The 23,554-nt window shown below is 40.3% G+C and overlaps 1 protein-coding gene across 1 annotated transcript in view; it reads left to right on the top strand.

The window, feature by feature from the left end:
* Positions 1-4,171: 4,171 nt before the first annotated feature.
* The window catches only part of SAMD3 (sterile alpha motif domain containing 3), a 39,363-nt gene continuing 19,980 nt past the window's right edge, over positions 4,172-23,554 (top strand). The window contains exons 1-7 of the mRNA XM_075036790.1: positions 4,172-4,288; positions 4,825-4,827; positions 5,064-5,166; positions 5,925-6,114; positions 10,135-10,245; positions 20,546-20,731; positions 21,037-21,121. Of these exons, the coding sequence (XP_074892891.1) occupies positions 5,088-5,166; positions 5,925-6,114; positions 10,135-10,245; positions 20,546-20,731; positions 21,037-21,121 (651 nt within the window). The 5' untranslated portion in view covers positions 4,172-4,288; positions 4,825-4,827; positions 5,064-5,087. The remainder of the gene's footprint in view (positions 4,289-4,824; positions 4,828-5,063; positions 5,167-5,924; positions 6,115-10,134; positions 10,246-20,545; positions 20,732-21,036; positions 21,122-23,554) is intronic.

Here is a 23,554-nt window from a genome sequence, read left to right as displayed (position 1 = left end):
TTCGAGGATCTGCCAACTGAACCACTTATAAATTGCCACCAAGCCTTTTTCATCAGAATAGACTTGGTAAGCTGTTATTTTCAGTTAACCTTAACCATTTTTTTGGTAAGGTCATTATGACTGACTGCTGGTTCAGCTCTCTGAACTGGTTTATGATTCTAAATCAAATGTGGAGAAAAAAAATAACAAATAGAACCTTGCATCAATCCTTCTCAGTAATTAATGGATTAGCCTCATTATTATGAGTATTGCGCACTTTATTAGTCTTATTCACCAGGAAAGCTTGAATGGGCTTCGAGTGGGAGCAAGAGTAATCTTGCAAAAAGCAGAGCCAGTATAATTTGAGCAAAATTATTTGAGGGAAATAGATGCATACATTTCCCCATTTATTTTTTTTGGAGGTGGAATAGTTGTTACTCATAGTTTGGGTTTCTGGCCCAACTTTACAAATCAATGCGCCATTAAGATAGAACTCTTCATTGTTATAATGCATTGTAACAATGATCAATATTACGCCTCGATGAATCTAGGGATATGGTTCAACCATCTTTTTTCACCCAATTGGCCAGGGACTTGGTTAAAGGCACTGATCCATCCAAAACTCACCATACCACAAAATTATGTTTTCAGCTTAGCCCGCATTGCTGATTGCATGATCATACAGATGGCTGCAAAGAAAAGGGCTGGATTACTACTGCTGTGATTTAGGCTACTGTGGAATCACACTGCAGGGTTTTAGTGTCAGAGGTCTCTGCGCTGCACGGTGACAGGAGCTGGAGTCCTTTGCTGAGCCAGCAAACAGTGACATGATCGACAGTACAGATGGTCCTGATGAGAAATTTGTACTTCTGGGAGGAAAGTCAGTGTGATATCACTTACAAGGAGAAATTACTTTTTTCTTGAGTTTTCTGAAGCAGTCCTTGTGTTGTAATGAAGATCTTCAGTCTGATTGCCTTCTTTATGGTATACGAGATCTCATTTTTGTGATTCATAAATTTTTAACCTTTACTTGACTTTTTTCCTGCTGTCCATATCCAGTAAATTTTTTTTTTAATTTGACACAGTTTTCTTAAAGTTAAATATAAAATGGTCTGATTTTACAGGGGCTTAATTTTCAGAAGTTGTGTTCTTAAAAAAAAATAAAGGCATTTTCTTCTACAGCTAAATGTATTATTTCATGGCTTGTGCATGGTTGCCAGTGATACCAAGGACAGAGTCTCATCTGCATGACTATTAAATCACTTTAAAACACAGTCAAATTAACTTTGTTTTCTTCCTTTCAAATTACAAAATAACTTGTACAGCTGTAACAGGAAGGACAACTTGGTTCTTCAGTTCAATCTTGTTGCTGAAGTGGGACAGCTCATTTTTCCAGTAATACTGCAGACAGTAGAGATGAAAATATTTTTAAAGTTCATATAGTAAAAACTTGGATACTAGAAATAGCATATTTAATCAGAAGCACATGTATTAAGGAAAGAGTTGATTTTTTATATTATTCTTTGGAGTTAATTCCTGCAGCAGAGGAGTTCGTCTGCTTGATAAGCTCAACAGACAGGCATGTGCAGAACCCTTGATACTCCCCTTAACTCTGATCAAGGTTTAGAAGGGCTGTCTGGCTTGTTCGCATTTATTGACAGCTGAGGAATGGGTTTGCATGTTTCCTTCCTAGAGCTTCTCATTTAGCCTTACTCTTAGGTGATACGGGTTTTCTCTTGCATCTGCTGTACGTTTGTTTGTCTCCTGATCTTGCAGCTCCATGTGTCTTACTCTACAATAGCACAGAAATAAGAACTGGAATATCCACTTTAAGATTTGGTCCTACATTGGTATAGGAATTTTCTTTCCCTCCCCTCACATTGCTGCTTTTGGCCATTTGTGTGAGCGTGTCCCTGATAAATGTCGGCAATAAGTTGTCGGCATTTTCTTCAGGGCATGGGGAGGGTTACAGAATTGCTCTCTCTGAGTATTTCCCTAGATGTTATTGAAAAGATTTGTGGACAACTGATGTTCTTTTTATGATAACTCAGCACTGGATCCAAGATGACATATTCTGCCTTGTATAAAGTTGCTTGAATATATTTTTAATTATTTTTAAAATAGCTTGGTAGTAACTAGCAAGAAAATAATAAAGTCTCTGTAATGCATACATAGATAAAACCAAATTAGGAGAGCATCAAAAAAATGCACAAGGGATACTTTGCTTCTATCTTTGGTATGCACCAATTCCTACTTATCACGCTTGCAACTTTGAGACTTGGCCCTGTACAAAATGTGCCACATAGCTGCGATGCATAGACGTGCACACATCACATTCCTCACTCTTGCACTAAAATGTACTAAAATTAACCTTAATTCCGACCTCAGTGACATCCATGTAGAGGCCTGTTAGAGGCTGCTGTATTTGTAGTCTGTTATGCCATAGACTCTCTCACAAGTCAACATGTAAAGTAGATATAACAACTCACTTTTCCCGTCTAAAATGTTTTGACATATAGGTTTATTCATTTAGAAGTGTCACTTCAAGTTGATGGTAGCTCATTATATCTTCTCGTAAAACAAGCTGCACAGTAAATTAGTGCTCGCACAGTATGGATCTGCCAGCACAGGCGTGCCGGTCAGAAACCTCATCTCTTGCTATTGTGTAACCAACTACATCAGCAGAAAACTGTACCATAGAGAGGTCTTTAGCTTGATCTGATTAAAACCCAAGATTTTCATCTGTCAGTCTTGAAGGATTTTACAGTAAAAGCAAGTGTTGTCCTGACTCATCCTAGGGAAAATTAATTTTCATTAATTTCATTAACCAGGGCTGATTAAGTCCTCATGATAGACACACACTCTAGGTGTTTGAAGAAATGGGTCCCAGTAATTGACTGTATTTATTAACAGACAGGGATCACTCGCACTTAGAACTGTTCTGAATCTGACTTAAAGTTACGCTATAAATTGCTAAAATACAGTCTGTCTTTAAAATGCTGCCATTGTTGGTTTTTTGTGGTTCTGACTTCTAAGAGTTGATTGAAGAATATAAATATTCACGTGTTTTACCACACTGAGCACAGGGAACCCTTCACTTGATAGTCTTTTGATGCTACTGTAATAAATAGAATCATTAATGAAGTATCAGCATCCATGTGCAGTCTTTCTCACTGCTTCCATAACGCTGCTAGAAGACTGGTGTTCTCTTTGCCTAGCTCCTTTATCTCTAGGATATGCAAGTAAGCGAAATCACATTTGAGAAGCATTTCAAAGTATTTTTGTGTAGTGACACTTAATACATATAATCTGACTTTTTTAAAACAGCCTTTAAACTGTTATCCCTTCCTTCCCCCCCCTAAAGCATACAGCCTGCATTTCCATGTGCAAATAGACATTTTGCTGTAGAGTTAGCCCCAGAGGGCTAAATGTGCATACTGTTGTGCATGGCTGTAGGTCGCTTGACACTTTTTGAAACGTTGGGTATCTGCCTGTCTGCTTTAGCAGGACTATTCTAGGATGCTAGTCTTCTTATGGGATGAAGCAGTGACCTTTCCACCACCTTAATATCTCTCTCTACTTCTACATGGCTTGGTTGACAAGGCAAGTATCTTCCTGCTTTGCATTCAGTTTTATCTTCCAAGTTTTTGGAGACCTTTTTTTTGCCCTACTCTTTGCAAGGAAGTAAGAAGTGTGACAGGAAGGTGTGATTTTTAATTTACACCACAGTTCTCAACAAATAATGACTTTTCACACCCTGTTATTGCTGCTTAGCCTGGGGGAGGAGTTGCATGGCTACTGTTGTCATATCAAATAAATCCACTCATGTAATTCAAAAAGACGTTCCTCTTAAACTTAACCCTTTTAAGTTGCTGAAGCCTACTGGCACAAGAGCATAAACTGAAGTGCATCTATTCTGGGGGTCTCCGCTGCTAAGGATGAAAACGGAAATGTTTTTATTCGAGGATGGTGCTCATTTTTCTTATAGTGCACTAGACCAGATCCTGATGAGGTTTGTGTGGGTGAATCCTCATGTCAGCTTAGAGTTCACTGCAGGCTCTGGGTATGTGCGTGGATGTATTTTAAGAATGGAAATGTTTGGCCAACGATGCCAGACACCGGTGTTCTCGTCTGAAAAACCTGCTCGAGTAATTTCCTCTAATGTCGTTAGCTGTGGACTGCAAGCCTGCTCCTGGAGCCCTTGGTGCTCCTTTACGTAGCAGCGCTAAAACACATTAATAAGAAAATCACCCTCGGAAGGAGTTTTCTGCTGTCAAGGTGCTGGCAGAGCAGGACAAGCTTTGCCTTTGTAAGTAACCCTCTGCTGAGGAGGCTGCTGTTGCTTTTGGCATGCGGTCGAGCCGCCCCCCCCTCCCCCTTCAGGCCATTCGGGGCGGGGGCACAGAGGGTCCCTGCCGGACTGCTGGGCCCAGGGCTGCGGGTCGGCGACCGGCTCCGGGCGCTCCTCCGGCCCAGGGCGGCCGCGGCAGGGCAGGGCAGGGCAGGGCAGGGCAGGGCAGGAGGGGTGGCACTAGCGAAAACAGGGGGACTAGTCCCCTCCCCTCCCTCTTCCAGGAGCTTTATTGCGCCTAATTGGTGGTAATTGAGGGTTGAGTATTTGCTCGAGTACCTGCTTGGCGGTGCAGAGAGGGTTAAGGTGCTTGATTTACGATGAACATGTATGTGACAGACTTTTATCTGATGGTGGGTTGGTTTGGGTGGTTTGTTTTGTTTTTTTTTTTCTTTTCTGTAAAATGTCAGCCATTTCCTGATGAGCGTGGTGGTGGTGAATTTCACACCTTTTTTCTTCTCTGTGTGGAAACCTGGGTGTTAATGGTGCTGGAGCAGGTCGTGTTTTATAAGGAATGAGGCTGTCTCTTAGAGTGGAGGGAAAGCAGGAAAGGGAGAGGAGGTGAAGAAGGGGAGCTGAGGAAACTGCCACTTGCAGCAGGCATTAGTTGGATTATTTTGCACTGTTTTTATTCGGAGCGTGTAAATGTAACGTTATTTGCTGAGTGTATTTTTTTCCTATGAAATGTTGGAGTTCAGTATGAAAATAATCCTCTCTTTTAATTTCACAACAGAATTTAGCATTGCAACACCAAAGGATGGAAAGTTGGTCGGTTGATCAAGTCTGCAACTGGTTGAGACAGAGAAATTTAGGAGAACTAGTTCCTAAGTTTCGTGGTAAGCATTTTTGTTGTTTGGGAGGGGGTGGTGGTGGTGGTGTTTGGTGTTTCTTTCTGTGCCTTTCATTGGCACTGCCTACCTTGTTTTGGGGGCATGTATATTTATGCAAACTTAAGACTTTTATAGAAATTTATTAGGGTGAGAACTGATATAGATCTAATAAATCAGAATAAGTGTGCAGATTTATTATGAAGTCTCTGAGAAATGCTGGCGAGTGAGTTTAAGCCTGTATATAAATAGATACACATTCTCAAATCAGAGCTGGCAGTTTAACAGGCTTGTTGGGGCCTATTTTATATTGTATAAATCTTTTTAAATAATGCAACTGTAGTGTGTAAATGTTTTGTGCCCGAGTATATATATATATAAAGACTCCACAAAAGAGTGCATGAGGAACTGTTATGTGAACAGGCTATTTGTTGCGTGCTCGCTTAAAAACCTTGCTTTCCTTCATTAACTAACAGTCTAAGCAAAGCCTGATTTAAACCATTAAAACAGTCAGCTCACTGCTTCTGGATGTTTCAGGCTTGGCTTTTTGTCAGGGGAAGGTATGTGTCCAGTGACTAGAACTTTTGGCACTGCTTGGGAAAGAACAGTAGATAAAACATCATCTTTTTGGCAGATGAAGACTGTCAGCAGTAGAAAGCATCCTTGCCTTTGACCTGTCCTCCATCATCACGTTTTTAGGCATATAGAATGTTACTGTAACTATAAAGTTATTTTACAGTAATTCTTTAAACCCCTTCAATCTGCAGAAGAAGAAGTAAGTGGAGCAGCTCTTCTGGCTCTTAATGATCGTATGGTGCAGCAGCTGGTGAAGAAGATTGGGCACCAGGCAGTGCTGATGGACCTGATTAATAAATACCAGCAACAAAAAAGTGGGCTAGAATCCCTTACATACTGCTGTGAAACAGCTTATCCAAAATTTCCAGAAGTAATCAGTGGGTGAGTTTTGCACATGGCACAGAAAATATCAGTCTGGGTATAGTTGTATTCTTTTCATAGCATTGTAAAACTGGCATTTATTAGCTCTATAGCTGTAAGCTGTAACTGTTTTTTAAACTTCAGATATCTCTAACAACATGTCAAATGCAAAATAAGGTTATTACCTCGTGGTTTTAAGCAGGGCATCAACATTCCTGAACACCACCATTAATTAATATAAGCTGCTCTTCGTTTCCAGTTCTGGGACCTAGTTTTCATTTGGATGAAGCATCATCAAACCTTCACTGTAGCTAAAATTTTCTGTATTTGTGATATCAAGCTTTTGAAGCATGCACTTTTAAATGTTTGCAAGTCTTGGAGTAAAATCATGATTTCGCCAAAGATAGTGTTTGTGTCACAGGTGTATTTAAATTCAGTCTCTCAAAGGAAGCTCTGAATTTGAGCTACGTGTAAGCATTTAATAATCCCACTGTGTGGAACTAGTTGTATTTTTAAAAAACTATTTCCACAAAGATTGTCTTCACTGAGCGTGTTCTGGCTCTTGGTTGAGCAGGTTTTCTTTTCCTGTTTGTTTGCTTGGTGTTTCTTTTGGGAGGGGAGGGCAGAGGTTGCTTGTTTTTGTGGGTTTTTTTGGTCAGGTGTTTTGGTGTGGGTTGGTTGGGGGGTTTGGTGTTGGTTGGTTTGGTTTGGTTCAGTTCCCCCCCCATCCCTCCCCTCCATTCTGATCTATTGTAAGTCTTGCAGGATTATTTTTTGTGGATGTCTTGACTGAGGAGAGACATCCTGAGCTCTCAGAGTGGTCTCTTCTAAGCCCAAGAATCCTGGCAGTAGAGAATGGCTTGCCATGGATGCAAAATGCTCTTTTTTGAAGGAAAGGTCTCTAGCACTAAGCCTGCATTGGCACACAGTAGCAGCGAGCTGTAGAGCATTCTTTGTAGCATTTGCCTTCATCTAAAAGGAGTCCAGGTTGTGCACTCTGAGATGACTTCACAGTGCAAACCAAAGCATGGTAAATGGTGATGATTGGGTTATTTCCAACCAAATTGCACTCATGAGCAGAACTAAACTGCTCATGTAGACACATCCTCTTGTCCTTGTAGAAGTGTTTATGAAACCCCTTGGGTTTCATCGTTGGAGGGGAGGGAGGTGGAGGAAGAAGATAACGTCACCAGACGTATGGTTTGTCATAGACCTGAAGTAGGTGCTCACAGCTAGTCTTGGTTCTCTGCACCAGGGTCCTGCCTCACCTGATTTATAGGAAGCTCACTCTTTGGAGGCAGAGCAGGTGTCTGCTGTGAAGAAGACTGCTGTATGTGGGCCCTGTACTTCATCCAAAGTGTGGAAGATGCTCAGGGGATTTCAGGAGAAGAAAACCTGTTCTTAGATTTAGGGCAGTTTGCATGTTGCTTTGGATATTTAGATTTCATCCTTGACTTTGTCAGGGATGTTTGGCTGGACTGCGTCTCAGATGTGACTGTTCCCTGTGTACTTCTCGAGTCCTGCAAGTCAGGCCTTACGGTCTCACAAAGAGCATGCAGTTGCAGTAGTGTGAGGGTGCAGCTTTTCTGTGAAGTTCTGCAGACTCCAAAAAAATCAAATGCTGAAAATCTCAAATTTTAGTAAATATAATTTACCTTAAAATCTTTCCCTACCTAGTCATCTTGCCTGGATAATAAGATTCTGGTATTCCTCAATTTACAGGGAAGTTAGGTAAATAAGCTGCTATTTCTGAAACATTTTGTGTGTCAGAGTCAAGGACCACAGAATAGAACTCAAGCACATTTAAGAAATGCATTTAGTCATACATTTTAGGATGAGTAAAAAATCAAGGTGTTCTGTACAGTTTGGGCTGTAGAATGATGAAAAGCTCCTGCAGTAAAAATAGTATTTTATTATAAAACTAAAAGCTGTATGCTCATATTCAGGTAGCTGTAACTGTTACTTTTTAACTCTGGAGTGCTTAGTGATGTAGTTGGAAATTATTTTTTCTGTTCAGTACATCTTGAACAAAGTCCTCTAAGAATAGAAAGATCTAATTCAGGGACTCAAGACTAGAATAAAGTGTATGAGACACTCTTTTGAAGTAATGTAATAAAGTTATTTTCTTGGTAAGCTACTTTGACACAGAGGAACAGAGTTTGTGACAAAACCAAAAATTCAAAGATCCACAATATATGTGAAGTGAACTCACATTTTCTCTGTTGCTCAGTGATGTTGGGCTGAACTGCAGTCTTGTTCACATGAGCAATATCACCGCACTGAGGTTCACTGTTAGTAGCATCCGTAGCTGAGTCTGTGGTCCCACAGCGGCAGGGGACAACTGTGAAAACTGAGTCTACGTGTTCCTAGCCCTTCTCCTGCGGTGCTCGAGCCCAGGTGAAAACCAACCACCTTTTCTGTTTTGCAGAATAATTTCTCAGTCAGGCCAGTTCCCAGAACCAGCTCACCCTGCGAGTACCAGGGCCAGGGTGGAGAAGGCATCGCTCAGCCACAGGGCAGGGGAGAAAGCAGTACCATAGCCATCTCCTGGGTCAGCCGAAACCGCTGTGGAGCTTCCAAGAGCTGTCAGCAGTATTCCTCTGTTGTATTTCTCACATGAATGCTATCCCCAGTGCTTGCTGGTGCACTCCTGGCTGGCCACCTCTTCACCCCGGTGCCCTCAGCACACCTTCTAACTGCGTGTGAATTGTGCTCTGTTCACCTCTCTGCTAGGAACAGAAATAAAGTGGTTGGACATGGAGTTCTGAGTATGGTAGGTGAATACGTTCTTTGTGGAAGTAATGGACTTGTGAAAGGACACCACATGTGACTGACTTACAGTTTGGATTGGGACACGGAAATAGCATCTTGTGTCTGTTGCTGGTACGGTGGAAGCGCTCTGGTCATGCAGTAGAAACTGTGCTTCTATGCATATGAGGAGTTTCCAGGTAAACATGAAGATGCTTTCCAATTCCCAAAGGGATTGTTTCTAGGAGCCACATAGAGAACATACTGGATTTTTTTCTGGTTTTAACTGGATGCCTGAAAAAGATGTGTTGATTCATGGAAAAGGGGAAACTCCCCTTATAAACGTGGCAAATGTTAACATCACTTCTAATGATAACCTTTCATGTGCGAGTGCAGCTGAGGCTTGAACAGTTTATAAAGAATCTTTGGAGTTCAGAGGTTCTGAAGAGATGAGGTATAGGAAGGAATCTAACACACCCCTCACCCCCTGCAAAAAAAAAAAAAAAAGTTGATGACTGCCATGAATTTTTGGCAGCATAACAGTAGCCCCTATCTTACCTCTGCCTTTCCCCAGTGCAGGGTAAAACTGTTGATGTTGGCTTCTACCAACAAAAGGAGAAGGAGAAATAACAGGGAAATGAGGAGGGAGAGAGGTGGACACAAAGGTTAAATGGAAAGCAGTGGTCTGGAGTAGCACATAGACAGCGAGGTGGGTATCTGGAGTTTTTGGCTGTAGTGACAGGCTAGAGTTGGAGCAAATAACCAGGAACAGTGCGATGTGAGACCAGGTGGCATTTGGGGATCTTCTAGAGTGGTTGGAGTAATGCAAAGCTGACTTGAAGGTTCAAGATGTACTTAACCTTTAGAAAAAAACAAGTGTTCAAGGTTCTAGTGGAATAGAAACTGCCTTACAATTCTGTGTAAATCATTCTTTCGCACCACCCCTTGCATACTGTAATGGTTAGTTATTCCCAGTGATAAGGAGATGCCAGGCTATGAAGATGGCAGTTATCCTGCAACCCCGAGAAGGTTTATTTTCTTGGGTTTTGTAACTGCGTAGTAATTAGACTGTCACGAGGCAGTGTTATTTACGGTTTTCCTTTTAACTTGTCAGAGTTTGATAATTGAACTGGGAGATTGATTAAGAGACATCAGCATCACATAAAATTATGACTATTCAATATGTTAATTTTTCTCCTTCTCTATTTCTGCCACTGGTATACCTCTTTTCTATAAGCTGCACAAAGCCTGATGGTGATTTTTTTTATTTTATTTTTTTTTCTCTCCTTTCAGGGCTACTAGCAGACAAATCTTAAATTCTTCTGGTCCTGTGGAGCAGAAAAAATATCTGTGCTCAACTGAAAACGAAGAAGGACTAATTGATCACAGAGTGCTAAAGCAAAAGTGAGTTACAATGCATTTACTAAATTTTACTTACCTTTTGAAAATGACATAAACACTTCTTTTTGCTTTGTTAAGACTAAACAGATACTTTCTAAAAAGTGATCCTAATTATTGAAGGCCAGGTTCAGGTATATCCAGGTATATTTAGAAAACAGCAGGAGCAGAAATTTATTAGGAATTTGACTGAATGCAATAGTCTAATGGTGTTTTTTCTGACCTCCATCCTCAGTCCTTGCTCACTGTCTTGTTGCCTTATGCAGAGGGCAAGATACAGGTTTGTCTTTTACTAGTTTTTAAAAATCCTTTTTTTACAGATGTGTTTTCAATAGCAATCTGGTAAATTAATCATTACAGCGTGGAATATGCCTATAAAAAAATTGTGTGCTTGAGGCACCTTAAATATAGCACTTGGAAAGGTAGGCATGCTGATTCCATTTGCACGCTCATTTTCCTTGGGTGTCAAAATAAATCTCCCTAAAAACTGGAGGCAAGACATATGTGGGTTTTTTCTTTTTTCTTCTTTTTTTTTTTTTTTTCCTTCTTATGAATGCTTTTCTACTTTTGAGATGGGCAGTGAGTGTTGGAGGAGTCCTGTTCCTCTCTCAAGGCAAATGTTTTCTTGTTTGTGAAACTTTGTCCGTTCATTATCCCCCTTTATTGCCACCTGCTATAATTACCACCCTTCTCCCCCATAGATGTGACTGATGGCTTCACCGTTCTGAGATAAGGGGACATCTTCCTATAAAAATATCTATTTTTATCACTTAAAAAAGTAAGATGGAGTTAGGGATAAAGCTGTCTGGGAACATGGTAGAGGGCTTAGCGAATCACATAGTTAATGTTTTTAAAATAAAGTCCTGCTACAAGCTGCAAAGGAACAAAAAAACCACAAACCCAAAGATGCTGTCAGCATTGTTACCAATGAAACAAACCAAATCACTGAAACCCTCAGAGTAAACCATTAAAATGATTTTGCAATGAGGTATTTTAGCCTGTACTTCTAAAGGGTGCTTGTTTTTAATTAATGATGAGTAATTTGCCTTGTGCTGTCTGAAGAGTTTTAAATGGGTTGTGTGAATCAGTGTAACCCATAATAGGCTGGCTTTAGGAAATGTTCTCAGCAAATGTTGTCAGTAGTAGCTTTCAAAGGCCCATAACGGCCTGTTAAGGGAAAGGGACTGCAAAAGTGCAGTTCATCTTGGGGCAAAGGAGCAGAAGAGGAGGGAAATCTGCTGCTTTAAATGGAAGTGCCCCTTCTCGGTGAAGTAGTAGGTGCCCTAAAAGCCAGTGGAGCTGTGATGATTTGTAGTCTTGAAGACCTGAGTAAATTTTATGAGGGCTTCTCTTTAAAGGTCAGATGAGAACCTGCCAAATGTCTTTCTCAGAAACAGCTGTTTTAACTGACTGAGACAGAGGATGGGACTGAACAGCCCTTGCATCCATCAGCTGCTGCACGGGGTTCATCCCAAGCTAAATATTATCTTCAGAGGTGAATGCTGTTGTTTAGATAGGTCTATGGCATGACCCACAGTTCTAAGTGTGGTATTATAGAGGTTAGGTTTGAATTAAACTTTTTTTCTTCTTCTTCCCGCCTTCCTCTCCCTACAGTACTCACTTATTGCATTTTCAACAACGATAGAAAATTTTAATGTTTTATATGCTTGAGGGGATTATATAAGCAGGTTGTGAAGGGTTGAACAAGACGTTTGTTTTAGAAATTTGATTATGGGAGCAGAAAAAGTTGCTTTGACTACAATGTAATGATAGATTCTTAGCCTAGAGTATAAAAGTAACCCCCCTGTTCATTTTGCTAATATACTTACTTTGAAAGCTGGGTTGGTCAGTTTGTGTGTTTGTTTCTCACTGAAGTTCCAGTCTATGGATTTATGTGCCATGGTGCAAAGTAGTTTTTCACATCAGACTAATGGTGGCTGGTTTTTTTTTTCATTTTGGCATAATGTTAATAGACATTTCTGTTAGATCGACTAGTGGGGGTTTTTTTCCATTGCTTTGAATTTAGAATGTGTAAAGTCTGTGCATTTGTTTCTCTCCCCTAGTCTCTCATCTTAACTGATGGGGAAGGGGCAGCTGTAGTAATATAGGGACGTGATTCTGCAAATAAAACACTCTGGACTGTCTTATTGTGAGTAAGAAGGAGAGTAGGTACCCATTTCTCATCAGCCAGTCCAGATGTGGAAGAGCAGCTAAGAACAACCATGGCTTCCACTCTTCCGAAGTGGGTGTTCCCACCTCACCCACTTATCTGGCGGCAGAGCAGTTTATGTAAGCATTTCTAGAGTCAGTTCTGCCGCGGGTTAGTTTAATTCAGTGGAGTTGGTTTAAATGTACAGTTCAAATTATCAATATTTGGCCAGGCTGATGCTTGTAAGCTCTGTCCCCTCATTCATTTCATCCAAACTGAAAAAGAACTTAAAATTTTGTGGGTTGGGTTTGGGGGAGTTTTTTGGTTTTCCCCCAAAAGACTCATGCAACTACAGGTTCAATAACCGTCATGGTTTTGCTTGAAATGAATTTGTGGGTGCTTTTATGGATTATTAGTGCTGGTGAATTGGTTCAAAGTTTCTTTGTATGTTTCCTGCGTAGACAGTCCTAACAACTGTGTTAAATACCCTCTTCTATATTACTAAATATTTTAAAAAATCAAAGAAGATTGTTTAAATGCAAAAGTAAAGAGTAAGTGGATGCAGTAATTGTATAATTTTATTTTTCTTGCATTGAAATTGTGCATACATACAACCGGATGAGGTTTGCAGGTTACCTCAGTGTAATAACTCTTTGCTAGCAACTACAGAAGTAAAAAGAGCCATCTTTTTCGTAATCTCCCAAGAAGATTGATCTTGAAGCAGTGCTCTTCTGTGAAGACAATAAGATAGCTACAGAGGATGATTCAATAAATGTATTTCCCCTATACCTGGTTTTCTGTATTGGAGTATTAGCAGTTTGATGGCTCCTCCAGCCTGGTGTTTATCTTGTTGGTAAGACAGAGGCTGTCATTACTTGTAAATACCTGATACTGCTGTGAAGAATCAACCTTTTATTGGTTGGTTTATATGTTCTGTCTGCCTTTCCTCAAGGTGTTTGTTTATCAAATGGCATCCCTAATGTATCCCTCTTTCACTGTTTCCAATATGGCAGTCCAGCTGTTTTCCTTCAAGAGCAATGTCCTGACACACATTTATTTGTACATTTATTCTTTCTATAAAAAAGCATTCTGTAGCCCTTGTGTTGTGTAACAGATTTACTGTCTGAACACCGTGAAGTAATTTGCTCAGAGCAGGCTTATGTGCACAAGCAGGATAACAGATCTTCTGGCCAGCCTTGAACTTCTCTATTTGCTGCAAATTTGGAAGATGTGGTCGGTGCTCAACCAAACCTAGGCCTGCTAAGCATTCATATACCAATAAAGCCATTGCCAGCGTTGACAGTATATTGGTGCTGGTGCCTGTGTAAATTTGGGCTTATAGCAAGGACAATGAATCGGAAGATTTATTTGAAAATAAACTTGGCTCCCGTCTCCAAGATGGCTGCGCTGGCCTGCATGGTTGCAAAACTCCCTTCATTCACTTCCTCCATGGAGATGGCTTGCCTGCTACAAGCCCTCTTGAGGTCGGGCACCCACCAGCGTGCAGCAGTGCAATGTTTGCACTAGTAATATCCTCTGATAGGGACCGGAGGTGAGCAGGGCAGGGAGCCGTGTTAGCGATGCTGTACAGCTCCTTAGCTAGGGTAGTCTTGTGTCTAGTTTGGTGGGGCCGCAGGCAACTTCACTGACTACTGGGTAGCTGCATCAGAAGTGTGTTTTAGTTTTGACACGTTGTTCTGCTAATGATCTCTATAGAGCTCCTTCCTTTGCTTCCCCATTACCCATACAGCAGTATTGTTCATCTGTGTTTAATGTGTTCTATCAGAAACACACTTATGCTTGTGCCTTAAAAAGAAGAGAAGGGGGGGGGGGGGAAGGAAAAAAAAGAGAGAGTAGCTGGCCTGAAAAACTGTTGCTTAGTCAATTGTTTCAGATTATTTTTCTCCCTTGACACAAGGAGGCAAATATTACTTTTATATGTGTGTGTACGTACCCATATGCAGCTATAGTCCTACAAAGAAAACCTCAGCTGGACTGTGCCTTTTTATAAATAGCTTAAGAGTTTCTTAGTTTCTATGCAGAAACCTTATTGTTGATATAATCAGAATTGTTTCTAGTAGATGTGATGACATTTTTTCAGTTAGTTCATATGGACATGAAAAGCAGCCATAAAAAAAAAAAAGTTAATTTTTTAACAATGGTCAATAAATAGTAGATGAAAAGAAGTAGTGTCTGTCTTGTTCAGAAGTACAGACATTAGATGCTTCCTTTGATTATACCTTTTCAACAACTAATGTTTAGTGATTCTAAACCCATAGATTGCATCTAGCCCATTAATTTTAACAGTGATTGATTGAATCTTTCTTCTAAGAATTTGTCTCAATATTTCTGAAGCTATTTATTGTTTCAGTAGTAGATTCCCCTGTTTGAATGATGTATCGTAACAGAAAAATAATTTCTTTTTTCTTTTGATGATTCCTGACAATTTAACTTCAATTGCTATTCCATCTTCATAAAAACTGTTACATCTGTGGGTTTTGGCTTGGTTTGTGTAGGGTTTGGGGGAGATTCTTTAAATTTAGGTTTTCAATTTATGAGGTTGAGAGAGGTTCTGCCATTTTTTTTAAGTCAGCATTTCATGTCTCTGTCATTGCAGCAGGAAGCTTAAGAATACTAACTTAAATTAAAAAAAAATAAAAGACTCACAATAATATCTTCTCTGTGCTTGTTGCCTCAATGGTTTGGAAGCAAAGGCAACTGGACTCATGGTTTTGGAGCACTCGAGGTCAGCAGAGCTGAATTTACTGATGTGGTGCTGTGAGTCTTCCACAAAAGTTTGCAGGGGGGAAAAAAAAAAAAAATCTAAATCTCCTTTCTTCCACACCAGAAATAAGCCAAGTCTTAAAAATGACTTGCAGGAGACACTAACTGCATTGCCTTGTTAAGGTCTAGCAAAGTAATAAAAACAACAACAAAAAAAAGCCCCAAAGACATAAAATTCTTTGGAGACAGTATAACACATCTTACACGGGTGAATGCAAAAAACCCTGTTTCTTTAAAATGGCCTGATTTAGCTGGCAGTTCTGTCAGTCAGATTCCCCAAGGAGCGTTTTCTCTCCCCCTGTCTGTAACCTACAGCTGCTGCCCTCACATGTGATCGAAGTGCAGAGCCTTCACTTACATGACACAGCTCCTCAGAATGGAAACTGTCAAAAAATCTTGACTCCCTCTAGAAGAAGGTTGTGTCTGCATCTCACAAATTTTTTTAAAGATGATTAATTTTGTCTGTAACTTGCTGACCCTAATGCTGCTGCGGGTAGCTTCTTGTTCAATCTAAGGATACCAGCCCCTACGTTTAGCAGGAACTAAAAAGTGAAAGACATCATCAAGCACTGGGTAGACTGCAAATCCCAGGCTCTAGGGAATAACTGGGAAACTGTTCATTTGTGCTGGAAAGTAGGAAATGGCAGTGAAGCACATGAAGGGAAAAGCATGAGAATCCTTCACGCACAGATCTTGGAACTGTGAATAGAAAAGAGAGCCCTATTTTATCCTATTATTGAGAGGGCAAAAAGAGTTTCTTTTGATATTTAATCACCTGTCACCATTTCTTCCTTTTGATGGAAACAACCTTTACAACATTAACTATTGTCATACAGTTGAAAGCATATTATATGTGTGTTAGGGAAGAGGAACATTTTCTACAGCTGCAGACTTTTCCTTCCTTCACATCTGCAAGTTCCAGGTTTTCTTTTCTCTTCTTTTTCTTCCTTGGCTTTGTAGATGTGGACTTTCTTCCAGCCTACAAGTCTCCAGGCAGGAGTCTCTTACTGATGTTTGGTGCAGACACGTGAAAGGCTAGACCTTCACCTGTGAAAAATGGGAATCTGTTGAGGCTCCACCCATGGGCTGGGTTCTGTCTGGACATGCTGAATGTGGAAACCCGTTGATGTCAGCAAGGTTCTGCCCAACTGAGATGTCCTGAGTTAGTGGGACCTGAGCTGGTGCAAGATGTAGCAATGGGTACCACAGACTCATTGACTTTAGCAAAGTAGACAACAAGAAAAGCATTTGGTACACAGCTTGTTTATGCGTGTGCTCAGTTGGCCTTTAAGTCACTTTTTTTTCCTAAATGAACTAAGCAGATGCAGGAAACTGATCCTTCTTACCACTACGCTCAAAAGCTTAAAAATGACAGAATCATATGATCTAGTATTTGAACCTGTTTCTAGGTATCTACTGCACTTTGAACAGCTATCTTGACTGAGCTGTCTGTACTGATGTCAAGATCCTTTTCGCTGCCTTGTTACAGCTAATTCAGTCAGCTCTGTCTCTGCGTGAGGTTGCGCAGGACACTGAGCTTGGAGACCACGATGCTGCGTTCACTCACCACTCTTCGCTCTAGTGCAGTCTAAAACCTTCATCAAATGATCTGTGTAATGCTGCAAGCGTGTAAAATCTTTGTTTGGCAGTAAAACAAGATATTCCCGGGGATTAGGGATCCCAGGGGTTATATAATTTAAATAGGTGGGGGTTTGGAGGGTTGGGGGTTTTTTGGTTTTTGGTTGGTTGGTTGTTTTTTGACAGCTGAAGGAGACAAATGGCTCCTCCAAAAATGGTGTTATTTTAAGTTAAGTTTCTCAGTAAATGTGCTGTACGTGAGCAGTGTAAGGCTGTAATGGAGCCAAAGAAATAGCTGTGTGAAACAATGCTATGGCTTAGTACAGTACATAATGTGGTCATCTACAAAAGCAGAGTGGTCAAAAGCTGTGTGATTAGTTGTGTTCTTGCTGAGGAGATGCTTCTTGGGATTCAGTTCCATATTGCAGCTAAACATAAAGAGACAAGCTTGCTTCATCTGCACTGGTATTTGTCTCGCCTCATGGGGAGCCATTCTGGGGACCTGAACAGTGAGAAAAAAAATCCAAGAAGAAAAATGAAAAATTTCATTCCTGTAGCTCCTTGAAGTAACTTGCTGCAGGGTTAGAGGCTTCCCAGTACCAGTAAGAAAGGGGTAGAGACATGTGACAGCAAGGGGAAGAGGGAGACTGACGTTTGGCAGCAGCCAGCCATTGGATTGATTTAGCTGCAGCATCAAATGCCTTAAGAACTGAGAGAGAAGAAAAGATGTAGGAATTTGTACTCTGGGATCTTGATCTTATCTCTGTGGCTCAGGTTAGCTAGAAGACCAGAGGGGGATGGTTAGAAACAGGCTATATTTGCGTGTACCGGGCTTAGTTGCGTGTATATTGTGCTTAGTTGCTGGCTGGGTTTAAACCACGGCAGTACCTAAATAACTGTAGTGCTGTTCTCCACAGTCAAGGAAGGTCTTGGCTATATGCGTAAATCCCAGTGCACATACAGCTTAACTGAACTGTTCTTTTAGTTAAACAAGTCTGCATGTGAGCCTTTCTGGGTATAAAGTTTAGTGTGGAGTTGTGTCTCTTTTTTCAAACAAACCTGCATTCCATCATAAAATATTACTGCACATATTAAACATGACTGCCTAACAGCAATGATTTCAGCAAAAGCTAGTAAAATATTTAATCTATTGCACTATGGAGACTAAAAGAATTTTTGGATCTTGTTTGGACAGCAAGGAAGTGTTTTCTGTGTTGGGTAAGGCTGAAGAGAAATGGAATTTGGAGTATTTTTTCTGTACTGGCAAATGTGAAGGGACTGGTGGAGGGGAGAGTTACCATGCCTTCATGGCTATTGGCTATCCCAACTGCAAGAAAATACTATTTTCTTCCAGGAAATGAGTACAGTTCCGTTTGCATGAACTGAACCTGCTAAACTATTCCACTTTTCAAAATGGTAATTCTGTGTAACTGGTATTAGCAACAAGAGTATCAGTGCTGCTCAGCTACAAATTACTGCAGGTTTTAAACCTCTGTACATTTTTGAGCTAACTTAAATGATAGAATGTTGAAAATAGTATGTAGTAACTTGCAGCCTGTCTGCTACATGACATTCATCAGTAAAGTCAGTAGAAGTACAGGATTCAAACTTCTGGGCTCCTCATTGATGCTACATTGAACTTCTGCACTTTATTTGTATAGGAGGGATTTCCAGGTGATTTCAGAATCTGGGTTGGGATTTGTTTTCCCATTTGTGCATTAATTTATCACCAAATAAGGACATGAATGTGTCTGCGTGGATATGTTTGTCACCTTTCACACAGCTTTTCCTTCTTTTGAGATTGTAAAGTACTAACAGAAGTTTACTACAGTTTGCATCTACTGTTAACCATCTGTGTCCCATAAAATCTGGTGAGGTTGGAGAGACGGCAGCCCTGGCCATTTTGTACCCATTTTGCACAGGGCAACGGTAGTGCTGTGAGTACTGCTACTACTGTTAATATATCTATGAGAACCATATGACAGTAACCAAAATACTTTTTTTTTTTTTTTTAGCACTGCATCACAATTTGCAGTAGTGCTGGGGTTGGTAAAGTTATATCATGGCTGTAGAGCTTTTACTAGCCTGCAAGCTACCAGTCTACATTAAAAGATGCCAAGATAGTATGGCAGCATAACCAGGTCAACAAGGTTATGAGAGTTATAAGCTAACCTGCTCAAGAAGGTATTGAGGCTATAACTAATGCTATAGGGGCCCAAAATAATCTGCCTCCCTGATATATAGTAACCTTTTAAAGTGGTATAAAGTAAGCTATTGCAAATGCTTATCCATTGGTATTGCAGTTGATTTTTGCCAGCCTAAAGATACTGGTTACCATGGGGGTTGTTTTACATCCTTATCTGAAAGAGGCTGGATAGCAAAACCTCCCAATGAAGACCTTGCTAAAACTCTTCACAACTCTTATTTATATACCTAGCTCTTGTTTATAGGCTACCGTAGAGACCTTTAGGAGTGAAAACTTGTGTATGTTGACTGGACTGAAGTCTAGCGGTGTTTCCCTCCATAACTTTCATAGACTCAAAAGCTAGTGCAGCTTGGAAGGGACACCAGAGCATGCTGAGTCCAGCCACGTGTTTTTGTGTCGGAGCTTTCACCTGCCAAATGTGGGGTTCCTAACTTGAGACATATAGTATAGATTTCAACAACTGTGGTAACTATCTTAATTTTCTTCATAAATAACAGAGAGAACTAGATGAGAGAGAATATCAGGTCTGATTTAGATGTCTTCTGGTTGTTCTGTCATCCTTCAATGGTGCTTATGTCTCCTCAGTGAATATAAAGGGAGTGCAGATAATTACTTCAGATATAGATATCTGTATATTTATACCATGTAAGCATCTGCATTTGTCATCTATAATGATAGCATTTTTTTTTTTTTAAATTCTTTTAGAAGCCTGGTAGTTGCTCTCTGCAATTTGGAAACAATTTAATTTAAAAGGAAACATAAATTGCAGTGATACCACATACATAACAGAACTCTTTAGATGCCTTTGGCATCTCTCATTTGAAATTTCTTTATTGGGTCTGGACTACTGTGACTGGGAGGCTGTCTAAGGCTGCCAGAGCCACTCTACCTTTTACGTGGCTATTGATTGACTTCCAGGTCAATTTATCTCTACTTTTCCCTGTATTCCTTCAGAATTAGGGTTTGGCAGGCTCTCAGGAGGCCGGAAGCACTGTGGTGATATCCTGCCTCAGGCTCACCCCAGCTGGGCTGTGACATCTGTAAATAGTGCTGATGGCTGTCTTGGGACTGGAGCTGTGGGTACTGATGGGCTGCGTCTGCTTTGTTTCCAGCCATTGTGCTGACAATAACTGCCTTCATCCCTTCACCGCTTGCCCCTTTGGGAGGGCAGTCTTAACTAACGGCCTGTATAGTATTTTATTCAATTGAGCTGTTCAGCTTGCTTTCACGAGTAAGTTAGCAGAACTGGTAGGAAACACATTATAAATGATGACAGATAAAGATATTTTGCAACAGTAGCAAGTCCCCAGTGACTTCCTCCGCTCTGCCTTCTGCTTTCAGTTAGTGACCACCTTCTAGTGTCCACCAATTAAAACATTTCACAACTGACATCTGGTTTTAACCCCATATGTTTTGATTGCAGCTTTTGTGGGTATTCTTTATGTAGAAACCAAGAGAGCAAGCCTCAAATTTCTATAGCAATAACTTCCCTTTGTGTTGAATTTTTGCTTGTATTTTTTCTTTCCTCCTTGCTTGCGTTCCCACAGAAGAAGGATGTGATCATGATGACACAATCTTTTCTTTTACAGAAAAAATCTGAAATCATTTTTTGCAAGATATAAGACGTTGCAGTGGACAAGTACTTATGCTTTGCCAGACTTCCCATATGATGTCAAGTGTGTATTGGCAGAAAGAAAATGCCCTGATCACAGTATGAGGATAAGGATTATCGAATTTTTACAAGCAGACATGACAAAATACCTAGAAGGATCACTGTGAGTAAACATTGTTAAATTTATTTGGGGACATTACCAATTGGCTGCAGAAGTAAATTTTCAAATGAATGTAAAGCCATTCTCTTAATATGCTTGCTTAAATAGAGCAGGCTAAGGGCCTGAAACTGTTGAAGCCAACAGGAAGACTTTGTGCCAACCTTTAAGCTGTTCCCTTTGTTATTTGGAGGGGAATCAATAGTCTTGGAAATAGTCAGTTTAATGTATATCAGCATAGACTCCAGACAGTGTCTAATACTGTCTAGAATACCAAGTGTTTCTTTTACATCTCCATCTTGTTTGCACAGGTATCCAAACAGTCAGCAATATAACGTTGTTGTCAATGCTCTGCTGCAGGCGTACCCATTCCTTGATGAAAATGGGAATGGCTTTGTAAGTATCGTAAAGAGTACTCCGTCTTGAAAAATACAGGTTGTTTGTTTGTTTGTTTTTCACATAATCAGTTGCAAGAAAATAACTTAGTTCAGAGGAAATCAGTATCGATTTCTTATATACTGGCTCTATTCAGAGCTGTGAGCTTCACTTTGACATGTTCGGCAAATCACATTCTTATTTCATTATATTAATTAAAGATTAATCCAGTTATAGCCATTCCTCAAAGCCACTGTGAGATCATGCAGACCTGTACATGAAGTCCTTGGTTGCTTGCTGGGTACAGTTTCTTTCTGCATTGATTTCTTCCAAATGATAAATTTAAGTAAATGTGACTTATTTTTGTGTTTAAAAACAAAGAAGCCAAGCCTTTAGAAAATTGTCTGTATGAGGACTAACATATGACTGATGCTCTTGCAATGCACTGTGATCACTTGTGTGCGAGATATCTAGCATGCAGTAATACTACTGGTTTGAGTATGTCAGGAATCTAGGCCTAATTAAAAAAAAAATCATTATTTAAAAACACTGGTTGTGATCTCAATGGGGTCATAACAGAAAGCAGTGGAAGGAGGTGACTTAAATTTGAACTACATTCTTTCACTCTTGTGACCCAGAATACATATCTGTGGTCTCAGAGGACAGTGTTCACCTTTTGCCTTCGCATCATTGCTTTGCCATGTGATACTTTTATAGCATCTTGTAAAAGCTTGTGAGACTCAGTGGGGATCGTTAGCTTTAAACGTATATATTTATATATCTCGTGTGCAGTTACTGCAGAAAACAAAATAATTCTAAGAAGAAAAAAAAAAAGTGAGGATTAAGGGCTGGCTATTCTAGTTCTCCCCTGAGCCCAGGCATTGTAGAAGGGAAGGGACTAAAGTAAAAAAACGCATCTCAGAGAGGAGAGAGGGAGCAGAAGGATCAGACAGCAACAGTCCACCCTTATTTTCAATCAGGATATCTCTCTGAATACCTCAGTGGGGCTCCCCAGCTGGGGTCCTGGGTAATGCTATGGTTTCATCTGGCTCCCTTTGTGAAGGGGAGCTGGAATGACATTCAGGTCCGGTCTGAAGACCTTTTTACAGCCTTTAACTTTTAAAAACTGGTTTTTAAACAGAGATTCTTAAGTTAGGTTTTCAAAGGGCTTTAATTGCAGCAGGACCATAGACTGAGTGAAACTACTTATAACTCCATTCTTTGGGAAATGGCTCATGGCTTCCCAGATCAATCCCAGAATTGGCGCTGGCAGAAGTGACGTGATGGGGCAGAGACTTCAGAGTTGTTGCTCTTTATCTTTTGATATTTCTCTCATGCTTCCTAGAAAGCATATCTGGCAGAAACCACGGTAAGCAAGCGAGGAAGCTGGAATTAACAGTTTGCAATATTGCTAGTCTAATGCTTCTGAGCCAGCCCCTCTCTGTTGCTGGGCTTGAGGCAGGAACAAATGCACTAAAGGTGTATGTCTGTATGCTTAAGGTGGGAGGAGGGGGTGAGAATGAATTACTATTTTTATTGGCCCTAATGTTAGACATTCTGTTCTTCTCTCACCATAATAGAGGCTATAAATACTTCTTTTTTTTCTTGATCTAAGATAGTTGTGCGTTACAACAGCAAGGGCTTAAAACAAACCCTACAACATATGCACAGCTACTTAGGCTTGCAATAAAACTGAATTCATACACCTTTAAGAAACACATGAACAACAACAACAACAAATTGGCTAACCACCATTCTTTCATCTTTTCTCAGAAAAAGTGTCTTCAGCAGCTCAAAAAAGTGAAGTTTTTGTAGGCCTTTCTTTTAAAATTGCTCAGGCTAGCATGGGACTGTAAGAATTGCTACTTGCTGTTCCTGATGACAGTACTGAATCACAGGTCTTGTAAGACATAAAATATTACTTACTGAGAGGTTCTGAGTACCTTAGACTTGTTTATCTATAATAATTAGACAGTTGTTACTGCAATTTTTGAATAGTACATTGAAAGTATTTAAGAAGGCTATCATCAATAAAATAATTCAGAGGGAAAGCAGAAAGCTCTTTATTTGGCGACTGATAGCTAAATGTAGAAAAGGAAAACTGTAACGAGAGAAGTATTTTAAGCAAAAATTAAATAACGTGTATGTAAACTTCTGGAGATGCAGTTCATATAATGTGGTTTTGGTGTCTACATTGGGAAGAGAGGAATAGCACTATGGAAGTTCTTGTTTCTTTCCGTGGACTCCAAAGGGAGCCTCAGGTGAGTGGCTGTGCACAGGTGTCTGTGTCTGATAGGTAACCCCCTCCTTTTGGTGTGTGTAAGGCTGGAGAAAGGGACATGCAGAACATGGCAGTTGAGCTGGGCAGGCCTCTGAGAATAATGTTTTCCAGGACTGGTAGATTAATAAAGTTATCCGAGTTTATTTAGCATACCAACAAACATGCTTTCAAGT

This window comes from Buteo buteo, chromosome 9 (genome assembly GCF_964188355.1).
Source record: "Buteo buteo chromosome 9, bButBut1.hap1.1, whole genome shotgun sequence".
Lineage (NCBI taxonomy): Eukaryota > Metazoa > Chordata > Aves > Accipitriformes > Accipitridae > Buteo > Buteo buteo.
The sequence above is the reverse complement of the archived record's forward strand: the minus strand, read 5'-3'. Positions and strand labels throughout refer to the sequence as shown.